The sequence below is a fragment of the Bos indicus genome, chromosome 13 (genome assembly GCF_029378745.1).
Source record: "Bos indicus isolate NIAB-ARS_2022 breed Sahiwal x Tharparkar chromosome 13, NIAB-ARS_B.indTharparkar_mat_pri_1.0, whole genome shotgun sequence".
Lineage (NCBI taxonomy): Eukaryota > Metazoa > Chordata > Mammalia > Artiodactyla > Bovidae > Bos > Bos indicus.
The window spans coordinates 72,470,744-72,494,257 of NC_091772.1; the positions used below are offsets into that span (position 1 = coordinate 72,470,744).

The following is a 23,514-nucleotide window of genomic DNA, read 5'->3' on the forward strand; positions in this document are numbered from 1 at the left end:
ATCTTCCCCACCCAGAGATCGAACCCAAGTCTCCTGCATTGGCAGGTGGATTCTTTACCACTGAGCCACCAGGGAAGCCCAAAATGTTGGTTGTTGAAAAAGCTAAATGAGTTCTTTTATGAAAAGCTTTTTGCTTGGTGCCAAGTATATTCATTCATTCACCCAATGAACAAACACTCATCAAGTATTTGTTCATCGCCTGCTGTACATGTTGGGGAGCAGGGTTGGGGTGGGGAGAGAGAACAGACCAGGGTGGCTCTGTTCTAGCCAGGAGTTAATAAATGGGATATTACGCAGTTTGTATCTTTAACATACACCATACTGTTTGATGACTATTGCTTTATAGAATGTTTCAAATACCTTGTTAAATCTAGTGCCCTCAGACTTCCCTAGTGGCTTAGTTTATACTTGCCAATACAGGGAACAAGGGTTTAGTCCCTGGTCTAGGAAGATCCCACAGGCCATGGGTTACTAAGCCGTGCACTGCACCTACGGAGCCTGCATTCTGGGGCCTCTGTGCCTCAACTACTGAAACCCACGTGCCTGAGGCCATGCTCTGCGACAAGAGAAACCACTGCAAGGAGAAGCCTGTGCACTGCAACTAGAGAAAGCCCAGCAACAAAGACCCCCCTACCCAAAACTATCCCAAAGAAAGGCAATGCCAAAGAATGCTCAAACTACGGCACAATTGCACTCATCTTACACGCTAGTAAATTCTCCAAACCAGGCTTCAACAATACGTGAACTGTGAACTTCCAGATGTTCAAGCTGGTTTTGGAAAAGGCAGAGGAACCAGAGATCAAATTGCCAACATCTGCTGGATCATTGAAAAAGCAAGAGAGTTCCAGAAAAAACATCTATTTCTGCTTTATTGACTATGCTAAAGCCTTTAATTTTGTGGATCACCACAAACTGTGGAAAATTCTGAAAGAGCTGGGAATACCAGACCACCTGATCTGCTTCTTTAGAAATCTGTATACAGATCAGGAAATAACAGTTAGAACTGAACATGGAACAACAGGCTGGTTCCAAATAGGAAAAGGAGTGTGTCAAGGCTGTATATTGTCACCCTGCTTATTTAACTTATATATAGAGTACATCATGAGAAACACTGGGCTGGATGAAGCACAAGCTGGAATCAAGATTGCCAGGAGAAATATCAGTAACCTCAGATATGCAGATGACACCACCCTTATGGCAAAAAGCAAAGAGGAACTAAAGAGCCTCTTGATGAAAGTCAAAGAGGATAGTTAAAAAGTTGGCTTAAAGCTCAACATTCAGAAAACTAAGATCATGGCATCTGGTCCCATCACTTCATGGCAAATAGATGGGAAAACGGTGGAAACAGTGACAGACTTTATTTTGGGGGGCTCCAAAATCACTGCAGATGATGACTGCAGCCATGAAATTAAAAGACACTTACTCCTTGGAAGGAAAGTTATGAGCAACCTAGATAGCATATTCAAAAGCAGAGACATTACTTTGCCAACAAAGGTCCATCTAGTCAAGGCTGTGGTTTTTCCAGTAGTCATGTATGGATGTGAGAGTTGGACTGTGAAGAAAGCTGAGTGCAGAAGAACTGATGCTTTTGAACTGTGGTGTTGGAGAAAACTCTTGAGGGTCCCTTGGACTGCAAGGAGATCCAACCAGTCCATCCTAAAGGAAAGCAGTCCTGAATATTCATTGGAAGGACTGATGTTGAAGCTGAAACTCCAGTACTTTGGCCACCTGATGCAAAGAACTAACTCATTTGAAAAGACCCTGATGCTGGGAAAGATTGAAGGTGGGAGGAGAAGGGGATGACAGAGGATGAAGTGGTTGCATGGCATCACTGACTCGGTGGACATGAGTTTGCGTAAACTTTGGGAGTTGGTGATGGACAGGGAGGCCTGGCGTGCTGCAGTCCATGGGGTTGCAAAGAGTCAGACATACCTTAGCAACTGAACTGAACTGAACTGAATGAAAAATAAATAAAATTTTTAAAATATATTTCATTATTATTTAATTATTTAAAAATTTTAGTCCCCTTCCACTTCCCTGATCCCATGGACTCGCCAGAATACTGGAGTGTGTAGCCTTTCCCTTCTCCAGGGGATTTTCCCAACCCAGGAATTGAATCCAAGTCTCCGGCATTGCAAGAGATTCTTTACCAGCTGAGTCACAAAGGAAGCCCTCTTTCTTTTAGAACATACTTATCAATTATGTGTGATTTTTAGAAAGGTCTAATTTTTATCAAAGAGTAAATATAGGGCCATGGTGATCTATCAGATAGAACCTAGGAGCTTTTGTTGAGAGCTCTCTATGCTGCCCAAGTCATAGTCCTCTCCTTGATACCAGTCTTATTGGGCATTGGGGGCTTGGGAAACCATCAGGACACGGTTCCAGCCTTCACGCTGCTCCATTCTGGGCAGAGGACAGATGGAGAGACAATCTAGGTTGTTAGAGGGACAGCCGAAGGAAATGAAAGCAGTGATGTCCAGCCTCTTGCAGGAGGTGGTTTCTGAGCAGAGACTTGAAGCCTGAACTCCGTATGATGGATGGAGCCCTGCATTTGGGGTCATGCTCAGACTCTAGACATGGCACAGCCTTTTCTTTTGTGAATCCAGCAGTCACTGAAGGACTGTCCATCCCTGTGTTGGGAAGGCACTTGGGTGTAAGTCCTAATGCCACTGCCCTGATGAAAGGATTGGCCTGGTAAAAGACAATGCAAGCGGTTGCTTCATTCATTCATTCAAGAAGCATTTATTGAGTGTCTGTTCCGTGTCGGGTGCTAGTCTAGATATTTGGGAGGCATCATCAGTGTACAGAAAGACTAAGACCCCTTGGCCTCGAGGGCCCTTCATTTTCATAGGGGAAATCCAACTGTGAGCAATGAATGTGGTAAATAAGTAAATTACGTAGAAAGCTAGAAGGTGACGGGGCGATGGAACAATGAACAAGGGTGAGCAGGACAGGGGGAGTCGGGCGTGCTGGGCTTTGGAGCCCACCGAGGTCGGAGGCTGGTGTCTGAGCCAGTTTGTTATGAAAACCTCTCTGAGCAAAGAGGGTCTGGATGAACTGATGACTGAGGGAATGTGGGCTTTTCCAACCTCCGTATGGACCGCTTGGTGATGTCCATCCAAATTACAGATGCACCCACAGTTGGATGCAGCAATTATTCGGACTAATCCTACAGATAGACTCACACCCATGCAAAATGACGGATATACAAAAATATTCACCAGAGCAATGTGGAATAGCACAAACCTGGAAACAACTCAATTGCCCATTTGCTCAAGTAGTTCAATATATATGTTATAGCCATGCTAGGGCATACCAGAAGACAAAATTTTGATCTGAGAGAAAACACTTTCCAGGATGTGTTGCTAGGAGAAATATAAGGTGTGAAATGGTGTGTATAGAACATTGTCATTTATAGAAAAGAAGTGACTCTAATGTATTTCAGGGACTCTCTCTGAAAGGATATGGAAAGCTGGTAGATGCAGTGATTATCTCTGGAGAGGGGCAGTGGATGCCTGGGAGGTGGGGGCAGGCGACTTTTCATTCTGTTGCTCTTTGTGTACTTTGGGAATTTTAAATCATGTGAATATAACCTAATAAAAAATTCTTTTCAATTACAATAAAATGGACAGCTGGTGTTGGTACTCCACCCAGATCTCTTTATTGTCCAGCACAGCTGGACAATATTGTCCCCCATCTGCTGTGAAAGTATTAGTTGCTCAGTTGTGTCTGACTCTTTGTGACCCCATGGACTGTAGCCCACCAGGCTCCTCTGGCCATGGAATTCTCCAGACAGGAATACTGGAGTGGGTTGCCTTTCCCTTCTCCAAGGGATCTTCCCGACCCAGGGTTTGAACCTCGCTCTCCTGCATTGCAGACAGATTCTTTACCGTCTGAGCCACCAGGGATGAGTACAGGCTGAAAATGGCTCACAGCTGGCACAGTTCTCTGGAAAAATGTCCTTGGCCAAATGGGGGCCACCCTTCTCAGGTGATGACTCCCTTCTGCCCCTTAAGCCGCCACCAATGACTGACATATATGGGTTACAGAAGCCCCGCCCCTGGTTTCATGCAGGAACAACTCTGCGGTACCAGCCATGCCCTGGAGCAAGCTTGTGGTGGGATAAGCCTACAGCAAGCCTCCCACTGGGGCTCCCTCCTTGCTTAGCTCCTTCCCGTACCCTATCCTGATCCCTCCCTCCCTTACAGGTTATTGCTAAAGCACACTTCTCAAAGATCACATGCCTTTGAATCCTTGTCTCAGGCTCTGTAGAGAACCCGATCCCAAACGCTTGTCTCAAGTGAAGGGAGCTGGAGTGGAGCCAAGCGCTTTGCACTTTCCGGGGCAGCGTCCCCTGGAGAGAGGTTTACTGTTGTCAGCCCCTTTTGACAGACAGGCACCTCTGGAGTGCAGTCTCCAGCGCAAGATCACACACCTTGAGAAAGGGGAGCCAGCTACTCCAGAGCCCCTGCTTCTCCAGCTACACCTGCTCCCTCTTGCAGACGAATTTTCCCAAATCCAGCCTTGGCAGCGTCTCAAAACACAGGGTTGTAGTTCCTGTACCTGGTTTCTACCACGGTCCTCAGTGCCCGTGGTCAGGGACGGCATGGGAGGCCAGGGTAAGGGGACAGAGCCCTTTGGGATGGTCATTCGTGGAGGATGGGACGGGGGCAGGCTGTCCTGATCCCAGGGCTCTGGAGATCTTGGCCTCCCTCCAGCATGTGGAATTCCAGCTCTAGCTGAAAGCCTGATGTCATTTTGGCCAGGAGAAATATTTGCATACTTCCAGAGATGGGGAGCTCAGTACCTGACAAAGCCATCTGTCACATCTATGGACAAGGTGTAAAGGGCAGAAAGGTATTCCTCTCTGTATCCTGAGTGTGATGAACCCAAGCTATGGAGGTCATGAAATAAGGACACTTCCTTCTACCCTAGAGGGAGCTCTGCTGAAATGGAGACTGGGCATCTTGGGTTCAATCTTTGCTTCTCTGGGCTCCAGCCTTTTCCCCTCAGCACTATAGTCCCCTGACCTCCTCGGGCTTCTCCTGGGCCCTTCTGGAGAACATTTTCATCAGAGCTGCCTCTCTGTTTCTCTGTTCCAGTTTGATGGTGAGAGTGCCTACGTGGGGATGAGTGACGGAAACCCAGAGCTCCTATCAACCAGCCAGGTGGGTGCCCAGCCTCCCTTGGGCTGCTGGAGCTGAGCTGCTCCCAGGGCGGGGTGGCAGGGGTGCAGAGCTGGAGGCATAGCCCACTACTGTCCTCTCTCAGAATGATCAAGAATATCAATTGATTGTTAACATCCAATTGTTGTAGATGTTATATAACATCTAATTGTTAGGGACTTCCCTGGTGGTCCAGTGGTTAAGACTCTGTACTTCCAATGCAGGGGGCATGGGTTCAGTCCCCAGTTGAAGAGCTAAGATCCCAGATGCCTTGCATGCAGCAAAAAATTTAAAAAACAAAAAACATGTAATTGTTAAGAGGCCTGTCTAAATCATAGATGTCATTGTTCTTGTACTGGTGACTTTCCAAATTAGACTATAATTGTTTAACAGGAAAAAAAAAAGCCTTTATAAGCTTTTTTGAACCAAGTCTATAAACTTCTGATTTTTTTTAGAAAGTAATGTCGATTGAGTTTTCCTTCAAATGGAAAAACTGGGACTATAGTGTTTCCTGTAAATCAACTACCTGTCTACTCTTGGCATCATTGAAAACTTGATAAAACTCGAAACATATTGTCTACACTCTCCACGCACAGAGGGGAGATTTTCAGCACCAACGAATACACATGTCACATGCCCCTGGTGGCCCTGCCTCTTACTGCCACACAGCAGCCATGGGGACAGGTGCTGGTGTGGAGGCACTCACACCCATGCGTCAGCTTTCAGGGTTCTTCTGCCCACCTGGAGTCGTCTCATGCTCTGGGGAGGGTTGTGGACATGGAGGAAAGGGAAGAGAGTGGAGGCTTCCTGGGCAGCTTTTCTTGGTGGGGATGGGAGCTGAGTCATCCCAGGGAAGACCAGCCCTAGGCCCAGTCCAGCCCGCTGTGAGTCCCAGACACCAGTTGGACAGATTTTCCACTGTCAGCCTGGTCTCTCTCAGCCAGGAGCATCCTCAGTCTAGACTCAGATGCCACAGAGGGTCCTCACTGCAGTCTGGGACCCCAAGGAGGGTCCTGCAAAGATCCTGGAAGATGCTTCCCAGTGGTGCCTCCAGGGTGGCAGCAGCTTGGGCTGCTGGATGGAGGATGAAGGGGTTTCGTAGCCGTTGACAAACGTGAGGGATCTGGGAGACAAGCCTGCCCCTAGAGCTGCTGTGCCCTCTCTGGCTGTGTAATCATGGCAGTCATGGCAGTTGGGTGGCTGGGGTCACATTTTCCAGCCGGAGAAACAGAAGCCTATTAATTCACAAATATTTATGTGCTATGCTACGTGAGAGGTCCTATTGGGGACACAGATGAGAAAGACATGGGCTTGTGGCTCTTGGGGAACACTAGTGACAAGGAAAGAGACCATGTCTCAGTGTGGCGTGGAAACTCTGTTACAGGGCGCTGGAGCCCACACCCACCCTGACCCCCACCCCACCCTACCCCCGCCATTGCAGCAGGGCGCTGGTGGGCCCACATGCCATCCCCTTCTCTGGTCTGTGACCATGTGAGCACCAGAGGGGCTGCTGAAAAGCTGCCTTTATATTGCACTGACAAGCTGCAAGAACTGGTGGGTAAGACTCCAGTCCTGGAAATGCCCATTTTGGAAGAAATCACAGAAGTCATTTAATTGTCCATAATTGGAAATGTGGTTAGTTCAAAAGCCAGAGCTTACTCCTGAACCTCTTATCTGAGTCCTTTCACAGTGTTTTGATTTGTCGTTGCACAGTCATGTCCGACTCTTTGCGACCCCATGGACTGCAGCACACCAGGCTTTCCTGTCCTTCACCATTTCTTGGAGCTTACTCAAACTCCTGTCCGTTGAGTTGGTGATGCCATCCAACCATCTCATCCTCTGTGGTCCCCTTCTCCTCCTGCCTTCAATCTTTCCTGGCATCAGGGTCTTTTCCAGTGAGTCAGTTCTTCACATCAGGTGGCCAAAGTACTGGAGCTTCAGCTTTGGATTGCGTTTTGTTAACATCCTGACTCAGAACTGTGCTATGCTGGAGTCTGCTCTGGCTCCGTCCCTAATGGAGAGGGTTGGTACTGCACTTTCACCGAGAAGGGCAAGTGAGACTCAGGAGCTCTGTGTCTGCTCTAGGCTTGGGCAGAGGGGCACAGTCCCTCAAAGGGGAACTGCAGGACAAATAAACGTGGTTATTTCAACTGGCTTTCATGACAGCTTTGAGAAGTGTCATGAAAAAGTAAGATGTTACCATTAACCCCATTTCATAGATCAGGCAACTGAGGCTCTAGGATGTTGACTGACTCAGCCAGGGAGCGGTAGAGATGGAATTTGAATCTGCACGGCTAGAACTCAAAGCTCCGAGTCCCTTCTGTGTTTATGGAGAGCTCCGTTCCCACCTCAAGGCTATTTTCAACTTGCTTCGGCCTAAATGTCACTTACTTACAGAGCTCTTTGTGAGCCCCAAATCCAAGTAGGTCCCTTCTCCATTATTCTTTCTCATGGTACCTCGTCCTTTTAGTTCACAGCGTTTGTCACTGTGGTTTTTGCTTATTTGCATAATGACTTGGTTAACATCTGATTTCCACCCTAGACTGTGACCTCCCTGAGGGAAGGATCTGGTCTCTCTTATTCTTTGTTGTGCCTTCCTACTGGGCCATACTGCCTGGCACAAAGGAGGCATTCAGGAAACACTTATGTAATGAATGCATTCCTTAACAGTGGAACAATGTGGCTGGATTCCCTAAGGGTCCTTCCTGGTCTCATGCACTGTTGCTCAGAGAGTCTCCCTAACTTAGAACTTTATAAAGGAGATATCAGGATTCCCAGAGTCCATATGGTGGTGTGAGCCAACCTTGAGACGAGCAGACTTAGCAATTACAGTCTAGACTTTTTTTTTTTTCCTCAAACCTTTATTATTATTTTTTTTTAATTTAAAAAAAATTATGCATGTGTTCCCCATCCTGAACCCTCCTCCCTCCTCCCTCCCCATACCATCCCTCTGGGTCGTCCCAGTGCACCAGCCCCAAGCATCCAGCATCATGCATTGAACCTGGACTGGCATCTCGTTTCATACATGACATTTCACATGTTTCAATGCCATTCTCCCAAATCTTGCCACCCTCTCCCTCTCCCACAGAGTCCATAAGCCTGTTCTATACATCAGTGTCTCTTTTGCGGTCTCGTATACAGGGTTATCGTTACCATCTTTCTAAATTCCATATATATGCATTAGTATACTGTATTGGTGTTTGTCCTTCTGGCTTACTTCACTCTGTATAATAGGCTCCAGTTTCATCCACCTCATTAGAACTGATTCAAATGTATTCTTTTTAATGGCTGAGTAATACTCCATTGTGTATATGTACACTGCTTTCTTATCCATTCATCTGCTGATGGACATCTAGGTTGCTTCCATGTCCTGGCTATTATAAACAGTGCTGCGATGAACATTGGGGTGCACGTGTCTCTTTCCCTTCTGGTTTCCTCAGTGTGTATGCCCAGCAGTGGGATTGCTGGATCATAAGGCAGTTCTATTTCCAGTTTTTTAAGGAATCTCCACACTGTTCTCCATAGTGGCTGTACTAGTTTGCATTCCCACCAACAGTGTAAGAGGGTTCCCCTTTCTCCACACCCTCTCCAGCATTTATTATTTGTAGACTTTTGGATCGCAGCCATTCTGACTGGTGTGAAATGGTATCTCATAGTGGTTTTGATTTGCATTTCTCTGATAATGAGTGATGTTGAACATCTTTTCATGTGTTTGTTAGCCATCTGTATGTCTTCTTTGGAGAAATGTCTATTTAGTTCTTTGGCCCATTTTTTGATTGGGTCATTTATTTTTCTGGAGTTGAGCTGTAGGAGTTGCTTGTATATTTTTGAGATTAGTTGTTTGTCGGTTGCTTCATTTGCTATTATTCTTTCCCATTCTGAAGGCTGTCTTTTCACCTTGCTAATAGTTTCCTTTGATGTGCAGAAGCTTTTAAGTTTAATTAGGTCCCATTTGTTTATTTTTGCTTTTATTTCCAATATTCTGGGAGGTGGGTCATAGAGGATCCTGCTGTGATGTATGTCAGAGAGTGTTTTGCCTATGTTCTCCTCTAGGAGTTTTATAGTTTCTGGTCTTACGTTGAGATCTTTAATCCATTTTGAGTTTATTTTTGTATATGGTGTTAGAAAGTGTTCTAGTTTCATTCTTTTACAGGTGGTTGACCAGATTTCCCAGCACCACTTGTTAAAGAGATTGTCTTTAATCCATTGTATATTCTTGCCTCCTTTGTCAAAGATAAGGTGTCCATATGTTCGTGGATTTATCTCTGGGCTTTCTATTTTGTTCCATTGATCTATATTTCTGTCTTTGTGCCAGTACCATACTGTCTTGATAACTGTGGCTTTGTAGTAGAGCTTGAAGTCAGGTAGGTTGATTCCTCCAGTTCCATTTTTCTTTCTCAAGATCGCTTTGGCTATTCTAGGTTTTTTGTATTTCCATACAAATTGTGAAATTATTTGTTCTAGCTCTGTGAAGAATACCGTTGGTAGCTTGATAGGGATTGCATTGAATCTATAAATTGCTTTGGGTAGTATACTCATTTTCACTATATTGATTCTTCCAATCCATGAACATGGTATATTTCTCCATCTATTAGTGTCCTCTTTGATTTCTTTCACCAGTGTTTTATAGTTTTCTATATATAGGTCTTTAGTTTCTTTAGGTAGATATATTCCTAAGTATTTTATTCTTTTTGTTGCAATGGTGAATGGAATTGTTTCCTTAATTTCTCTTTCTGTTTTCTCATTATTAGTGTATAGGAATGCAAGGGATTTCTGTGTGTTGATTTTATATCCTGCAACTTTACTATAATCATTGATTAGTTCTAGTAATTTTCTGGTGGAGTCTTTAGGGTTTTCTATGTAGAGGATCATGTCTTCTGCAAATAGTGAGAGTTTTACTTCTTCTTTTCCAATTTGGATTCCTTTTATTTCTTTTTCTGCTCTGATTGCTGTGGCCAAAAATTCCAAAACTATGTTGAATAGTAATGGTGAAAGTGGGCACCCTTGTCTTGTTCCTGACTTTAGAGGAAATGCTTTCAATTTTTCACCATTGAGGATAATGTTTGCTGTGGGTTTGTCATATATAGCTTTTATTATGTTGAGGTATGTTCCTTCTATTCCTGCTTTCTGGAGAGTTTTTATAGTGTACTTCTTAAAGTGTACCAGTTGGCTTAACTTGCACACCCCACCCCCCAAATTTAGTGGCTTAAAACAACAAATATTCATCTAAGTCATGATTCCATGGCTTGGAAGTTTGGTTGAGTTCAGCTGGGTGGCTCTTCTGGTCATGGCTAGGATCATTTAAGTGCAACAGTCAGCAGCCAGGTAGGCTCTTAGCTAATTGTTATGGGGGACTCCCTTCTACTTCAGATGGTCTCTCCTGCTGCAGCAGGCTAGACCAAATTTGTTTACATGGTGGGAGAAGGGTTCCCGGAGCAGCAAGAACCATAGCTGCGTGACCTCTTGAAGTCTGGCATATGACTACTTCTAGCACATGCTGTTGATCAAAGCAAGTCACAGGGTCAGTCTAGAGTTAAGGAATGAGGAAATAGACTCTGTTGATGGGAAGCACTGCAAAGTAATATGGTCTTTTAACAAACTATCACATGTGGGAAACATGTGGGATGTAGTACATGCTAATTTTACTTAAAAATAAAAATAAGACCTGCAGCTGCAGTGGTTTGGTAGGGTTCCACTGACCTCTAGTTCTTTTTGTTTTATGAAGTATAGTTTATTTACATTGCTGTGTTAGTTTCAGGTGTATAGAAAAGTGATTTGGTTATTTTGTGCATACATATACACATATATATGTACATATATTCTTTTTCAGATTCTTTTCCATGGTAAGTTATTACTAGCTATTGAATATAGTTCCCTGTATTATCCAGTAGGTCCTGTTGTTTATCTGTTTTATATATAGCAGTGTGTATCTGCTAATCCCAACCTCCTAGTTTATCCCTCATTCCTTTTCCCCTTTGGTAACCTTAAATGTGTTTTCTGTGTCTGTGAGTCTGTTTCTGTTTTATGAATAAGTTCATTTGTGTCAATTTTTTTAGATTCCATGTGTAAGTGATATCATAAGATATTTGTCTTTGTCTGGCTTACTTCACTGCAGAGTGTTATTCTCTAGGTCCATCCATGACTCTGCAAGTGGCAATATTTCATTCTTTTTATCGCTGCATAATATTCATTTTATATATATATATGTATATATATATAGACACATATATATACACACCATATCTTTATCTATTCATCTGTTGAATAGATGAAGGACATCTATTGAATAGGACAAGGCCTCTAGTTCTTAATGGCAAAAGTTCTGTGTCTTTCCTTCCAGTCTTTTCCTTGGAATGCTTGCTTGAACCCACACATGCACATTTGTACCTGAGAACCAGTCGTGGTGCGTGGTCTTATCAACTGTAGGAATTGTATTGTCCCAGTTATCAAGGCATGGACATAAACATGTGGGCAAACAAAGGCCTCAGCTAATAGAGGATTCAGAGGATAAACACTTGAAATGGCATGAAATGCATTTATAAATATGTTATAATAATTGTATTTATATGTATAAAATAAATTTTATTTACATTGTATTATTATAAATACAACTGTATTTTATAAATACAGTTAAATACAAGCGTCATCTATTTACCAAGTGTTTATTGGGCACTTATTATGTGCAAAAGCTCTAGGTGTAAGCAGGAAGCTATTTCTAGATGTTTCCTTCCAGAAAGTCCAATTTCATCATGTTAAAAACCTTGCTCTTTAAGGTAACCTTCTGCTGAAACATGGTATTCCTTATCTCTGTACCTGAGACAGAGGTTCCTACAGGATGTATATTAGCCAACTGTGTCCCCTTGTAAAACCTTTCAAACTGGTTCTCATAGGCTTGAAGTTTCTTTTGTAAATCTATGCTTCATTGTTTGCTTTTTTGCAAGTCTACAAAATTCCTGCATAGCAGCTTTAGTTTCCATATATTATCCCTTTTCCTCCCTCCCTTGAGGACCTTGAGTTTCTTTGCTACCAGACTTTCCTGGGTGGTCTGAGCCTGAGATACAATAGTCAGACATAATTTCTGGCCCATCAGTAGCTTCTGGGGGTGGCGGGCCTGGTAGAGATCAGCTCTTCCCCATCCTGAGAGGATACCCCATTGAAGAGTTACAGGGATTGATTGTTCCTGATCAAGTGACCCGGAAAGAGTTTCCCTCTTCCTGGGATGAGAGTGAGGAGGAAAAGAACTGGGCTTGGATCTTAGCAGACCTGGATTCAGATTTCCATATACCAGATTTCCTGATTACCAAAAATTCCAAATTTCCCATATACCAGCCAAATGCCCTTATTAATTTATGTCAGCTTTCTGTCCAGTGGGAGAAATAATGCCTGCCTCCTAAGGCAGCAATTCCCATCAGTTTGGGCACCAGTTTCCCGAAAGACAATTTTTTCACGGATAGTGTGGTGGTGGTGGTGTTGGGGGCAGTGGGTTTGAGATGATTCATGAACATTACATTTGTTGTGCACTTTATTCTTATTATGATTACATCAACTCCACCTCAGATCATCAGGTTGGGGACCTCTGTCCTCAGATGTTTTGAGAACTAAATGAGGTGTGTGATGTGGATTCTATTGGTACCTCCCCCGCGGATTCCCTTCGCCCGCCCAAAACATCCATTGTCTAGGTGTTGTGAGTGTTGGCTTTTACCTGTTCACAGCTGCCTCTTCCCTAGACAATCCTCTGCTAAACATGAATCAGGAAGGGGAGTGGGAGATGTTCTAGAAGGCCATGCCCCTTGTCCCTGGAGGGAATCAACAGGGCCACTCCCCATGGAGTTCTAGCCAGCTCAGCTCCATCATCTCTGCCCTGTCCTGCTTCCCTCCCTCCCCTTCGCTAGAGTCACTTCTCAGTAAGTCGCTCTCATGGGAATCCCCATCTCAGTTCCACTTCAAGAGAACCTAACCAAGAGAGTATGTAAAGTACCAGTGTTCAAAAAAAAACTAGCTGTGTCTTCTTTTTATTGTTTTTATTACCGTAAATACTGGTTTGGTCACAGGGGGTGAACCTCTGGTCACTTCTTGTGCTCATTTACGGCTCTGTGCCTCTGTGTGCAGCGTTTCCTCCGATGGGAATCCCCTGGCCACTCTTACCCAGCAAATACCTGTTTGTTCTCTCAGGGCCATTGCAAATGTCACCTCCTCATTACAGCCTCCCTGGCTGTAGGTCGAGTTTTCCAGTCTTGTGCCTGTAAAGACCACTTTTTAATTGAAGTATAGTCGATTTATAATGTTGTGTTACTTTTCAGTGTACAGCAAAGTGGTTCAGCTATATATGTACCTGTATGTTTTTTCATATTCTTTTCCATTATGGTTTATTATTGCCTATTGAATATAGTTCCCCGTGCTGTACAGTATGTCCTGGTTGTTTATTTTATATATACTAGTTTGTATCTGCTAATCCCAGACTCCCAATTTATCCCTCCATCACGCCCATTCCACTTTGGTAACCGTGTCTGTGAGTCTGTTTCTGTTTTGTAAGAAAGTTCATTTTTATCATATTTTAGATTCCACATTTGTGAAGATAGCATGTGGTATTTGTCTTTAATCTCTAGGTCCATCCGTGTTAGTGCAAATGGCATTATTTCATTCTTTTTTATGGCTGAGTGCATATACGCCACATCTTCTTTATCCGTTCATCTGTCGATGGACATACAGGTTGCTTCTTGGCTATTGTGACTCGTGCTGCTGTGAACATTGGGGTGCATGTATCTTTTCAAATTAGAGTTTTCTCCGAATATATACCCAGGAGTGGGATTGCTGGACCATATGGCAATTCTATTTTAGTTTTTTTTAAGGAAACTCCATACTGTTTTCTGTAGCAGCTGTGCCAATTTACATTCCTACCAACAGTATAAGAGCGTTCCTTTTTTCTCCACACCCTCCCCAGCACTTATTATTTGTAGATGTTTTGATGATAGCCATTCTGACCAGTGTGAGGTGATACCTCACTGTGGTTTCGATTTGTATTTCCCTAATAGAGATACTGAGCATCTTTTTTCATGTGCATATTGGCTATCTATAAACAGCAGTTCTGCTAAATATTTCAGACTTTGTTTTAAGAATGATTGAAAGAGCTTGTGTATATGTTTGTATGTATGTGTTAGAGAGAGAGAAAACTGGCACATGACTACTTCCAGCATATTTTAATAGTCAAAGCAAGTTACTAGACTTTGTTAGTGAGAGATGGAGAGAGACTGAGATTGAGTGATGTGATCAGATTTGCAGAGGGCTTAAAAATTCTCGATGGCAAGATTGGATACAGGAATACAAAATGGGAGAGTGTGATAATAGTCGAAGTGAAGGATGATGTATTGTCCTAAACTGTGTAGAGGCAGAGGCGATGGGAAGAAGTAGATGGATCTGAAATGTGTTTTGGAAATAAAGTCGGTGGGTCTTGATGATGATGAATGCAGAGGGAGAGAGAGATAGAGGAGTAAAGGATGACTCTTAGGCATCTGTGATGAGTCTGTTTTCCGGCACAATGGCACAGTTTTCTAAGTTGGAAATTGTCTGGGGAAATGCAGGTTTGATAAGGCCAGAATTGGATGTGTTACATTGGAGATGTCTATCCAAGTAAAGATGTCCAAGTAGGTAGATGATTATACAAGTCTGAAGCTCATGGTGGAAATGATTTTGAAAGTCCTTAGCCCATGGTATTAAAACCTTGAGAGGATGAAATTTACAGAGGCAGAAGGGAGTGAGAAGACCAGAGGGCAAATGATTCTTGAAGTGTTGAAGTCTAACATTTGAAAGCAAAATAGAGGAGAAGACAACCATGAGATAGGTTGAAAATCAGTGGCTGGAGAAGTAGGGACCATGGAGTCTTAGAAGACAAGGGCAGGGTTCCAGGAAGGAAGGAGGAGATCTGGGGAAAGATGCTGTTGGGCCCAGCCACTTCCCTATCAAAGGATAAACTTTAAATAAATTAAAATTGTAAATGTATTCAAGAAAACCATAATGGCACTAGAAAAAAAGTCTTTACAGTACACATTACAACTTTGGAGTAGGAAAGGTGTTTCCATGACTCAGCCTTAAAAGAAAAGGCATAAAAGGTTGACCATAAATTAAAATGAAGCACAACTTTGGCATGGCCAAAACACCATGAGTCAAGTCAAAGACAAACAAAAAACTGGGCCAGAATGTTTTCAACTTATGATATACTGAAAGGACTGATTTCCCTTCATATAAAGAGTTCCTAGAAATCAATTCAAAACCCAATGAGCAATAGGTTACAGACAAATAAATATAAATGGATATTAAATATACGGAAAATGCTAAAAATAGTTCATGAGAGAAACAAAACTAACATTTTCATCTATTAGATTGGCAAAAATCCAGAGACTTGATAACAAACTCTGCTGGAGTTGATGGAGGGAAAGAGGCACTTTTATACATCACTGAAAGGAGAGTAAATTGGTATAATCCTTAAGGAAGACAAATTGGCAGCATCTATCAAAATTAAAAGTGCATCAACCTTTAGCCTAGTAATTCACTTTTTGGAAATATATCCTACAGATGTATCTACATACATGAGAAATGATGTATTCAAACTTATTCATTTTTGTACTCTTTATAATGGCAAAAAATTAGGAAAAAAATCAAAAGTGCAATAATATGGGACTAGATGCAGAAATTATGTACATCTAGCAAATGGAATGCTGTGTGGTTATAGAGACAGAATGAGGAAACAGAAGTGACAGAATTCTTTAGACACATTACTTACTGAAAAAAAGCAACGAACAGTAAGTATATTACCATTTATGCCAAAAGTATAGTAAGAATGTAAGTTTCTGTGTGTCTGTATAACTCTGGAAAGATATATAAAAGTGAAAGTGTTAATCACTCAGTCGTGTTTGACTCTTTGCAACCCCATGGACTGTAGCTCAGCAGGCTCCTCTGTCCATAGAATTCTCCAGGCAAGAGTGGATAGTCATTCTCTTCTCCAGGGGATCTTCCCAACACAGGAATTGAACCTGAGTCGCCTGCATTGCACGCGATTCTTTACAGTCTGAGCCACCAGGGAAGGATTTATGGAAACTAGTAAAACTGACTTTGTACCTTGTGTGTGTGTGTGTGTGTGTGTGTGTGTGTTATGGTTATTGAGGAGGTAGACAAGGATAACAAAGAGACTTTTCACTGTACCTTTGTACATTTTGGGGGTTTCCAACCATGATGACTTATTATCACTTCAAAAAGTTAAATAAAATTTAAACAAGAAGCAGCAGAAGGTCCATGCTTCTGAGGGGTTGGTTGGGGAAGGAGTTGAGATTCATTTGATGGTTTTAGCAAAGAGAAAGTCACCCTGGACCTCAGAAGGAGCAGCTCTGATGTGTAGGGGATGTCCTACCCATCCCAGGGTGGATGGAGGAGGGAGTATGAGGTGAGGACATAAATGGTAAGTCTAGACAATGTTGAGAAGTCTAGTGGGGAAGACGAGCAAGGGCCATAGCTGAAATGAGATGAAGGCTCCTTAGAAGGGGTTGTTTTTTAAGACAAGAGAGTCTTTAGAATTAATCTCAATAGAAGGCATCTAGGAGAAAGGGTAATGCTGAGAGCTCAGGACAGGGAGGAGTTAATTGATGGCTTACGTTTTTGGAGAGGGTGGGAGGCATGGGTACTGTTGCATCACTGCCCAGAGGTGGAAGCTCTGGCCTTTTAGCCAGAAGGAGGACTGAGGACCAAAGGAGTGTTGCTTTATAGATAGGATGGCTGGGAGCAGAGGGTGTCTGTACCAGTAAGCACCTGTTCTCAGAGAGATTGTGGGTGGGTCACCTGCTGAGAGGGCACTGGAGGTTGGAGAGGGTGGGGAAGGTCTGCGATATTTGTTGTGGGTATGACACCACCCTTATGACAGAAAGTGAAGAGGAACTAAAGAGCCTCTTGATGAAAGTGAAAGAGGAGAGTGAAAAAGTTGGCCTAAAGCTCAACATTCAGAAAACTAAGATCATGGCATCTGGTCCCATCACTTCATGGGAAATAGATGGGGAAACAGTGGAAACAGTTTCAGACTTTATTTTGGGGGGCTCCAAAATCACTGCAGATGGTGACTGCAGCCATGAAATAAAAAAATGCTTACTCCTTGAAAGGAAAGTTATAACCAACTTAGACAGCATATTCAAAAGCAGAGACATTACTTTGCCAACAAAGGTCCATCTAGTCAAAGCTATGGTTTTTCCAGTAGTCATGTATGGATGTGAGAGTTGGACTGTGAAGAACGCTGAGCACCAATGAATTGATGCTTTTGAACTGTGGTGTTCGAGAAGACTCTTGAGAGTCCCTTGGCCTGCAAGGAGATCCAACCAGTCCATCCTAAAGGAGATTGGTCCTGGGTGTTCATTGGAAGGACTGATGCTAAAGCTGAAACTCCAATACTTTGGCCCCCTGATGTGAAGAGTTGACTCATTGGAAAAGATCCTGATGCTGGGAGGGATTGGGGGCAGGAGGAGAAGGGGACAACAGAGGATGAGATGGCTGGATGGCATCACCCACTCAATGGACATGAGTTTGAGTAAACTCTGGGAGTTGGTGATGGATAGGGAGGCCTGGCGTGCTGCAATTCATGGAGTTGCAAAGAGTTGGACACGACTGAGCAACTGAACTGAACTGAACTGATGGAAGACTGAGTTCTTGGTTCAGGTGCTGTCGGGGTGGATATTAATAGAGTGAAGCCAGGGCAAGGATTTTCCAAGCAGGTGTACCAGAAGGACATCCAAGCTTTGTTGCCCAAAAGAGGGACTGAAGCGAAGGGACTTGGAAGTCCAAGTTTGGAAAGGAGAGAAGAGAGGGCACCCTGGGCTCTGAGACCCCCTGGGGGAGGAGCTGGACAGTAAGATATCTAAATCACAGAGTGGGACTTGAGTGGTGATTCGAAGTTGAGCAGCCATGGGCGTTGATGGAGGCTCTCCTCTCTGGGGGGAGGGCATTGACAGAGTGAAGCAGGCATTCCTGGGGGTGAGGAGCTGAGGGCCCAGCATCATCAGCATGATGACTGAGCTGGAGGGACTCAAGGTGATGCTGGGGTGTGATGGATAGGAAGCCAGGGCTGAAAGCTGGGAGCATGCTGGGGAAAGGGGACACGCTGGGGAGGCATGAGGCACTGGATGCTGATGGAGCTGAATAGGGTGGGGTGGATTTGTAGGGGAGGTAGACAGAGGTCTGCCTGGGACACTGGGCAAAGAGAAGGATGTCAACCCCATCCTCAGGGATGCCTGGTCTGTTTCTTACCACCTGGATCAAGCATCAACCTCCACTAGGTCGATGGTCTAACCTGGAGGCCAGAAGGTAGGTTGCTGGTTAGGGTCAGATCTGCAGTCCCCAGGCACTGTCCCTGTCTTGAAGGTTCAGCCTCCTTCCAGCAGGGGACAGTGTAGGATGCCCAGAAGGGGGAAAGAGCCAGGAGACTCTGAGTTTCAGGTTCAGCTCTGCCCTGTTCCCCTCACCTTGCACTGGTATCTCTCTGAGCCTCAGCTGGCTCATGTGAGTAATGAAGGAAGATGGTCTGTTGGCTTTTTCCAGCCCTAAATAATGCTGGTGATAGTAATGAACATTTACCAGGCACTTCCTTGGGCTCAGGCTCGGGGGCTCCATGTTCTCCACGGCTGGTGTTCTTTCGTCTCTCAGATAGGTAAGGTTGCTCTCCCATTTTACAGAGGAAGACACTGCAGCCATAGAGAGTCTTTTTGAAGCAAACAAAAATACTTCCAGAAAATGTACCAGGAGACAGAAGACCTCTTGCCACTATTGAAATTTAAGAGTCTAGGCTTTGTAACTCCGGCCCCTGAGTCTGTCTACAATATAAAGGGCAAAGATGACATGACTTTTATTGCTTTAATTAAAACCTGGGTGAAGAGCTCCCGATTCATATGAAAATGAAATTGTGTTCTGCCTGCTGTGGTGCAGAGAAGGGAACGGCAGCGATTACTGCTAAGATTACAAACAATCAAAGAGAAAAGGCCTTTTGCAAGCATTTCCTATTAAAGCCACAAACATCACACTTTAAAAATAATTATGGTTGTGTTATCGGAACATGATTCATGAATTCTGAATAAATATGAGGGGCCTTAAAGGAAACTGTTTCAAGACTGTAGATTGTGTTCAAATCTGATGAAATTTAATATCACTTCGCAGCTGGAGAAGAAAATGCATGAAAGGGGGAAAAAAAACCACGCAAGCTATGTATACGGAGAGAATTGAGTATATGTCAGGCTGAACTAATGAACAGTCCCTCATGTCCTACACATGTGCTCGGGAAAATGGACCAACCTCTCTTGTTTTCTTTGAGAGAAAACTGCTGAGAAAGTTGGTGCTTACACCTCACCAGTCTTAATTATGTACTGCAATAGCTAATCTATCTATCTATCTATCTATCTATATATATATATTTGTTTTCAAGTTCTAGCCTCCTGGCTGTTAAAAGTTTAAATAGTTGAGGGCACAGGCGTGGGAGGCATTGGGGCATGGATTCGTGGGCAGAATTTGGGGCTTCCCTGGTGGCTCAGACAGTAAAGAATCTGCCTGCAATGCAGGAGACCCGGATTTGATCCCTGGGTTGGGAAGATCCCCTGGAGAAGGGAATGGCTACCCACACCAATATTTCTTGCCTGGAGAATTCCATGGACAGAGGAGCCTGGTAGGCTACAGTCCATGGAGTCTCGGAGTCAAACACAACCAAGAAATGAACACTTGGTGGGGCAGGGGTTGGGGAGGACCTTGGTCTGCGCTTACTATGCCTCCCCCATAATGCTGATATTTTTTTGTACAATGCAGTGAATGTTTACGGCATGTAGTTTTGTTTCCTTCCAACTATTATGAGAGAAATTGAATCCCAGGAAACGTTCACTCTCTCTAAAAGGGATGGAAACAATGAAGATGGTGCAGGAAGTTTATGGGTTGGGGGGAGGGAACAGCATTGCATTGGAAACGTAATTTCAAGGGTTTTATTGAAAACAACACCCCTTGCCCACTCCCAGCCACCTGGAACTCAGCATCTTCTACAGGGCCTGAGTCTTTCCTGGGGAGGATGGGAGAGTCCCTGATTTCACACACTTGTCTGTTACAGTGGAAGCTCACCCAGGGATTAGCAAGTTGGAGCGGGCCAGAGGTGGGACCTTTCTAGAGTGGTCCTGGGTCCTTGGACCCTGGAGGGGCCGGAGCCTGACTGCGGCCTCTTCAGCCTCTTTCCCTGGGCGCCCTTGGGTGGTTTATGTGCCCTCTCTGAGCCCTGCTTTTTGCATCCGTGAATGGGGGCTGATTGGGTGTCTCAGGGTTATGTCTTTAGATGGGTTGGCCTCTTCCACCCTCTGCCTGAACCCCAGAAGGGACAGTGGTCTTTTCAACTGACCAGAGACTGGCCTCCCCCAGCTGGCTAAAGTCGCGCCCAGGCTGGAGCAGCCCCCGAGATGGAGTCTGGTGACTCTGAATGAGGTTTTAGCCCACCATGGGCAACCATAAAGAGATGCTGTTGGTCAGAGAGTTATAGAAGTAATGACAGGGGAAGACAGACTGAGCTGGGCTCAAGTTCTAGTCTTGACATTTCATGGCTGGGCGACCATAGTAAGTCAACCAGCTTTTCTGAGCCTCAATGTTGTCTTTAGAAGTTCTTCAAAGTGATTTGGGGGGAAGTAAATAAGGTGCATTTATACCCAAAGTTCTTATTACAGTCCTCGGTGTGTGGCAGGGGTATAAGAGCATGAGGTGCTATGTCTCACAGATGAAGAAACTGATTTTCAGCAAGGTGAAACAACTTGCCAAAGTCATCCACCCAGGATGTGGTGGGCACAGGAGATAAAAACAGCATCAGAAGTATCAGCAAAGAGGAGGCCGGTCAGTGATTTTATCTAATGACAGTCAAATTATATGAAGGGTTGAAATTGCAAAGATGATGTTGGAACTACCTTGCTTTTAAAATGTACCAATAAATGCCCCCCGGATCACAAAAATAGAAGATGCCTCCTGATAATTGCCAGGCGGCTAAAGTGTGACCCCTCCCCACCCCCACTCCATTTGACCACACTCCAGTCTGGTGCCCCAGGCTGGGTTTGCCCAGCCTCCTCTCATTATTATTAAAAATCTGGTCCAGACAGCCAGTGTCTCTGTCTCTGATATAGTCAAAACCTGAGACTCTGATGGGAAACAAAGGCCTTGGTGTGACATGGTTGCCCCTGCCAGACTTGGCATCCCGCATCTGCAGCCCCTGGGAAAGTGTGGAGTGCCAGGGACTCAGGGAGTCAGGTGAGAGTAAGAGGCAGGTCTGGGACTCCTACCTCTGTTTCGTTCTCCCTGTGTGACCTTGACCAAATTACCTAACCTCTCTTGTCTTAACTTTCTGTTTCTGTAAAGTGGGGGTATTATTACCGGCCTTACTTCCCTGATGACTCAGCAGGTAAAGAATCTGCCTGCAGTACAGGAAACACAGGAGACGAGGATTCAGTCCCTGGGACAGGAAGATCCTCTGGAGGAGGAAAAGCAACCCACTTGAGTATTCTTGCCTGGAGAATCCCACGGACAGAGAAGCCTGGTGGGCTACAGCCTAAAGAGTTGCAAAGAGTTGGACACGACTGAGTGACTTAGCAGCAGCAAGCAGCCTTACCTACCCTGCAGGATAAAAAAACTAGCAGGTGTAGCTTAGTTAAGTGGTTCAGTTGAGTTAGACTGATTAAGTGGGTGTACGTAGTTAAGAAAACCGATTAAATGGGTCTCGAATAACCTGCTTGGCCAGTGATGAATATGATAGGAACTTGATAAAGCTTTTGTTTTTGTTGTTGTTAGAATGTGCCATGCTGAGAAGTGAAATAGTGAAGGAGCTAGGTAAATATTTGGAGGTAGGCTCCAGTTTTTGGTGAAAAAAAATTTTTTTTTTTTTACATAGGGCCAGGGTGGCATGAATTATATGAGGCTTATATTTCAGGTAAACAGAAATCCAGCCCAGATACCCTCAAGCCAGGCCAGCACCAGGGCCTTGTAGATGCACTGTTTGCTTGGTGTCAGAGTCTGATCAACAGCCCAGGGACGTGGAGCAAGGCGGTGGCTCTCAGGAGCCTGGGGGCCTGGGGTGCACAGCCTGGAGGGGAGGTTGTGCCTGGCCGGTGAAGGATGGGGAGATAGGCCGTAGGAATGAGTGTTTTCTTTGGAGAGGGAGATGGAGAAGGAGCGCCTGTGAAAGCCTTGTTAGCATTGTGAGGTGGCCTGACCTGATCAAAGTCCCCTCAAGAAAACCTTTAGCAGCTCAAGGCCTTTCAAGTCACTCTGTGCTCCTTTGGGCTATTTCCTGTGCTGGGATGGCCCTCTAGAGTGGTGGGTTGTGGCTGGAGATTGTGTCTGTGTGATATGTGAACGTGGAGCATTGATAGTTTTACACTCGCTGTCAGCCTTAGCAAACAATCCAGACAGCAATAGGAGAAGAAGGCGTTTTATTAAGTGTTCCCCCCAGAATGTAGAAAGTGGAAAAAATAGAAGAAACCAAGTTGGGCAAGTCTGTGGAGGCACTGGTGCCCTCGTGTGTGTGTTACTCACTCAGTTGTGTCTGACTCTGCGACCCCATGGATAGCCCACCAGGCTCGCCTGTCCACAGGATTCTCCAGGCAAGAATACCGGAAGTGGGTTGCCATGCCCTTCTCCAAGGGATTTTCCCAACCCAGGGATCGAACCCAGGACTCCTGCATTGCAGGCAGCTTCTTTACCATCTGAGCCACCAGGGAAGCCCATGAATACTGGAGTGGGTAGCCTATCCCTTCTCCAGGGGACCTCCCCACCCCTGGAATCAACCCAGGGTCTCCTGCATTGCAGGCAGATTGTTTACCAGCTAAACTACCAGGGGGAAAAAAAAAAAAATAAACTACCAGGGAAGCCCTGGTGTCCTCATACATTGCTGCATAAATTGGTACAACCACTTTGGAAAACCATTTCTCAGTATAGAGCTCAGTGACCTAGTAATTCAACTCCTGAGTGTTCACTCAACAGAAATGCATTCGTCTGATCACCCAAAGACATGTATAAGAATGTTCATAGCAGCACTTTTCATAAAAGCACAAAACTAGAAACAGTCCAAATGCCTATGAACAGCAGACTGGATAGATTATTGCAAAATATTCTTACACAGTGAAATACTACACAGCATCGAGAAGGAGCAATTTATAACCAAGTGCATAAATCTCAAACAACAGGGTGAATGGAAGGAGCCAAACACCCAAACAGAGCGTTCCGTATGATTCCATTTACATAAAGCACAGAAACAGGCAGTTAATCTATGGTGATAGAGATCTGAATTGTGGTTACCCTGGTGGTGGGGGCCAGGGCG

The 23,514-nt window shown here is 44.5% G+C and overlaps 1 protein-coding gene across 5 annotated transcripts in view; it reads left to right on the forward strand.

The window, feature by feature from the left end:
* TOX2 (TOX high mobility group box family member 2) overlaps positions 1 to 23,514 on the forward strand; it is a 158,812-nt gene that overhangs the window by 56,552 nt on the left and 78,746 nt on the right. For all 5 annotated transcript variants that reach the window (XM_070801724.1, XM_070801723.1, XM_070801725.1 and 2 more), the window contains exon 2: positions 5,103 to 5,168. In XM_070801724.1, the coding sequence (XP_070657825.1) occupies positions 5,103 to 5,168 (66 nt within the window). The remainder of the gene's footprint in view (positions 1 to 5,102; positions 5,169 to 23,514) is intronic.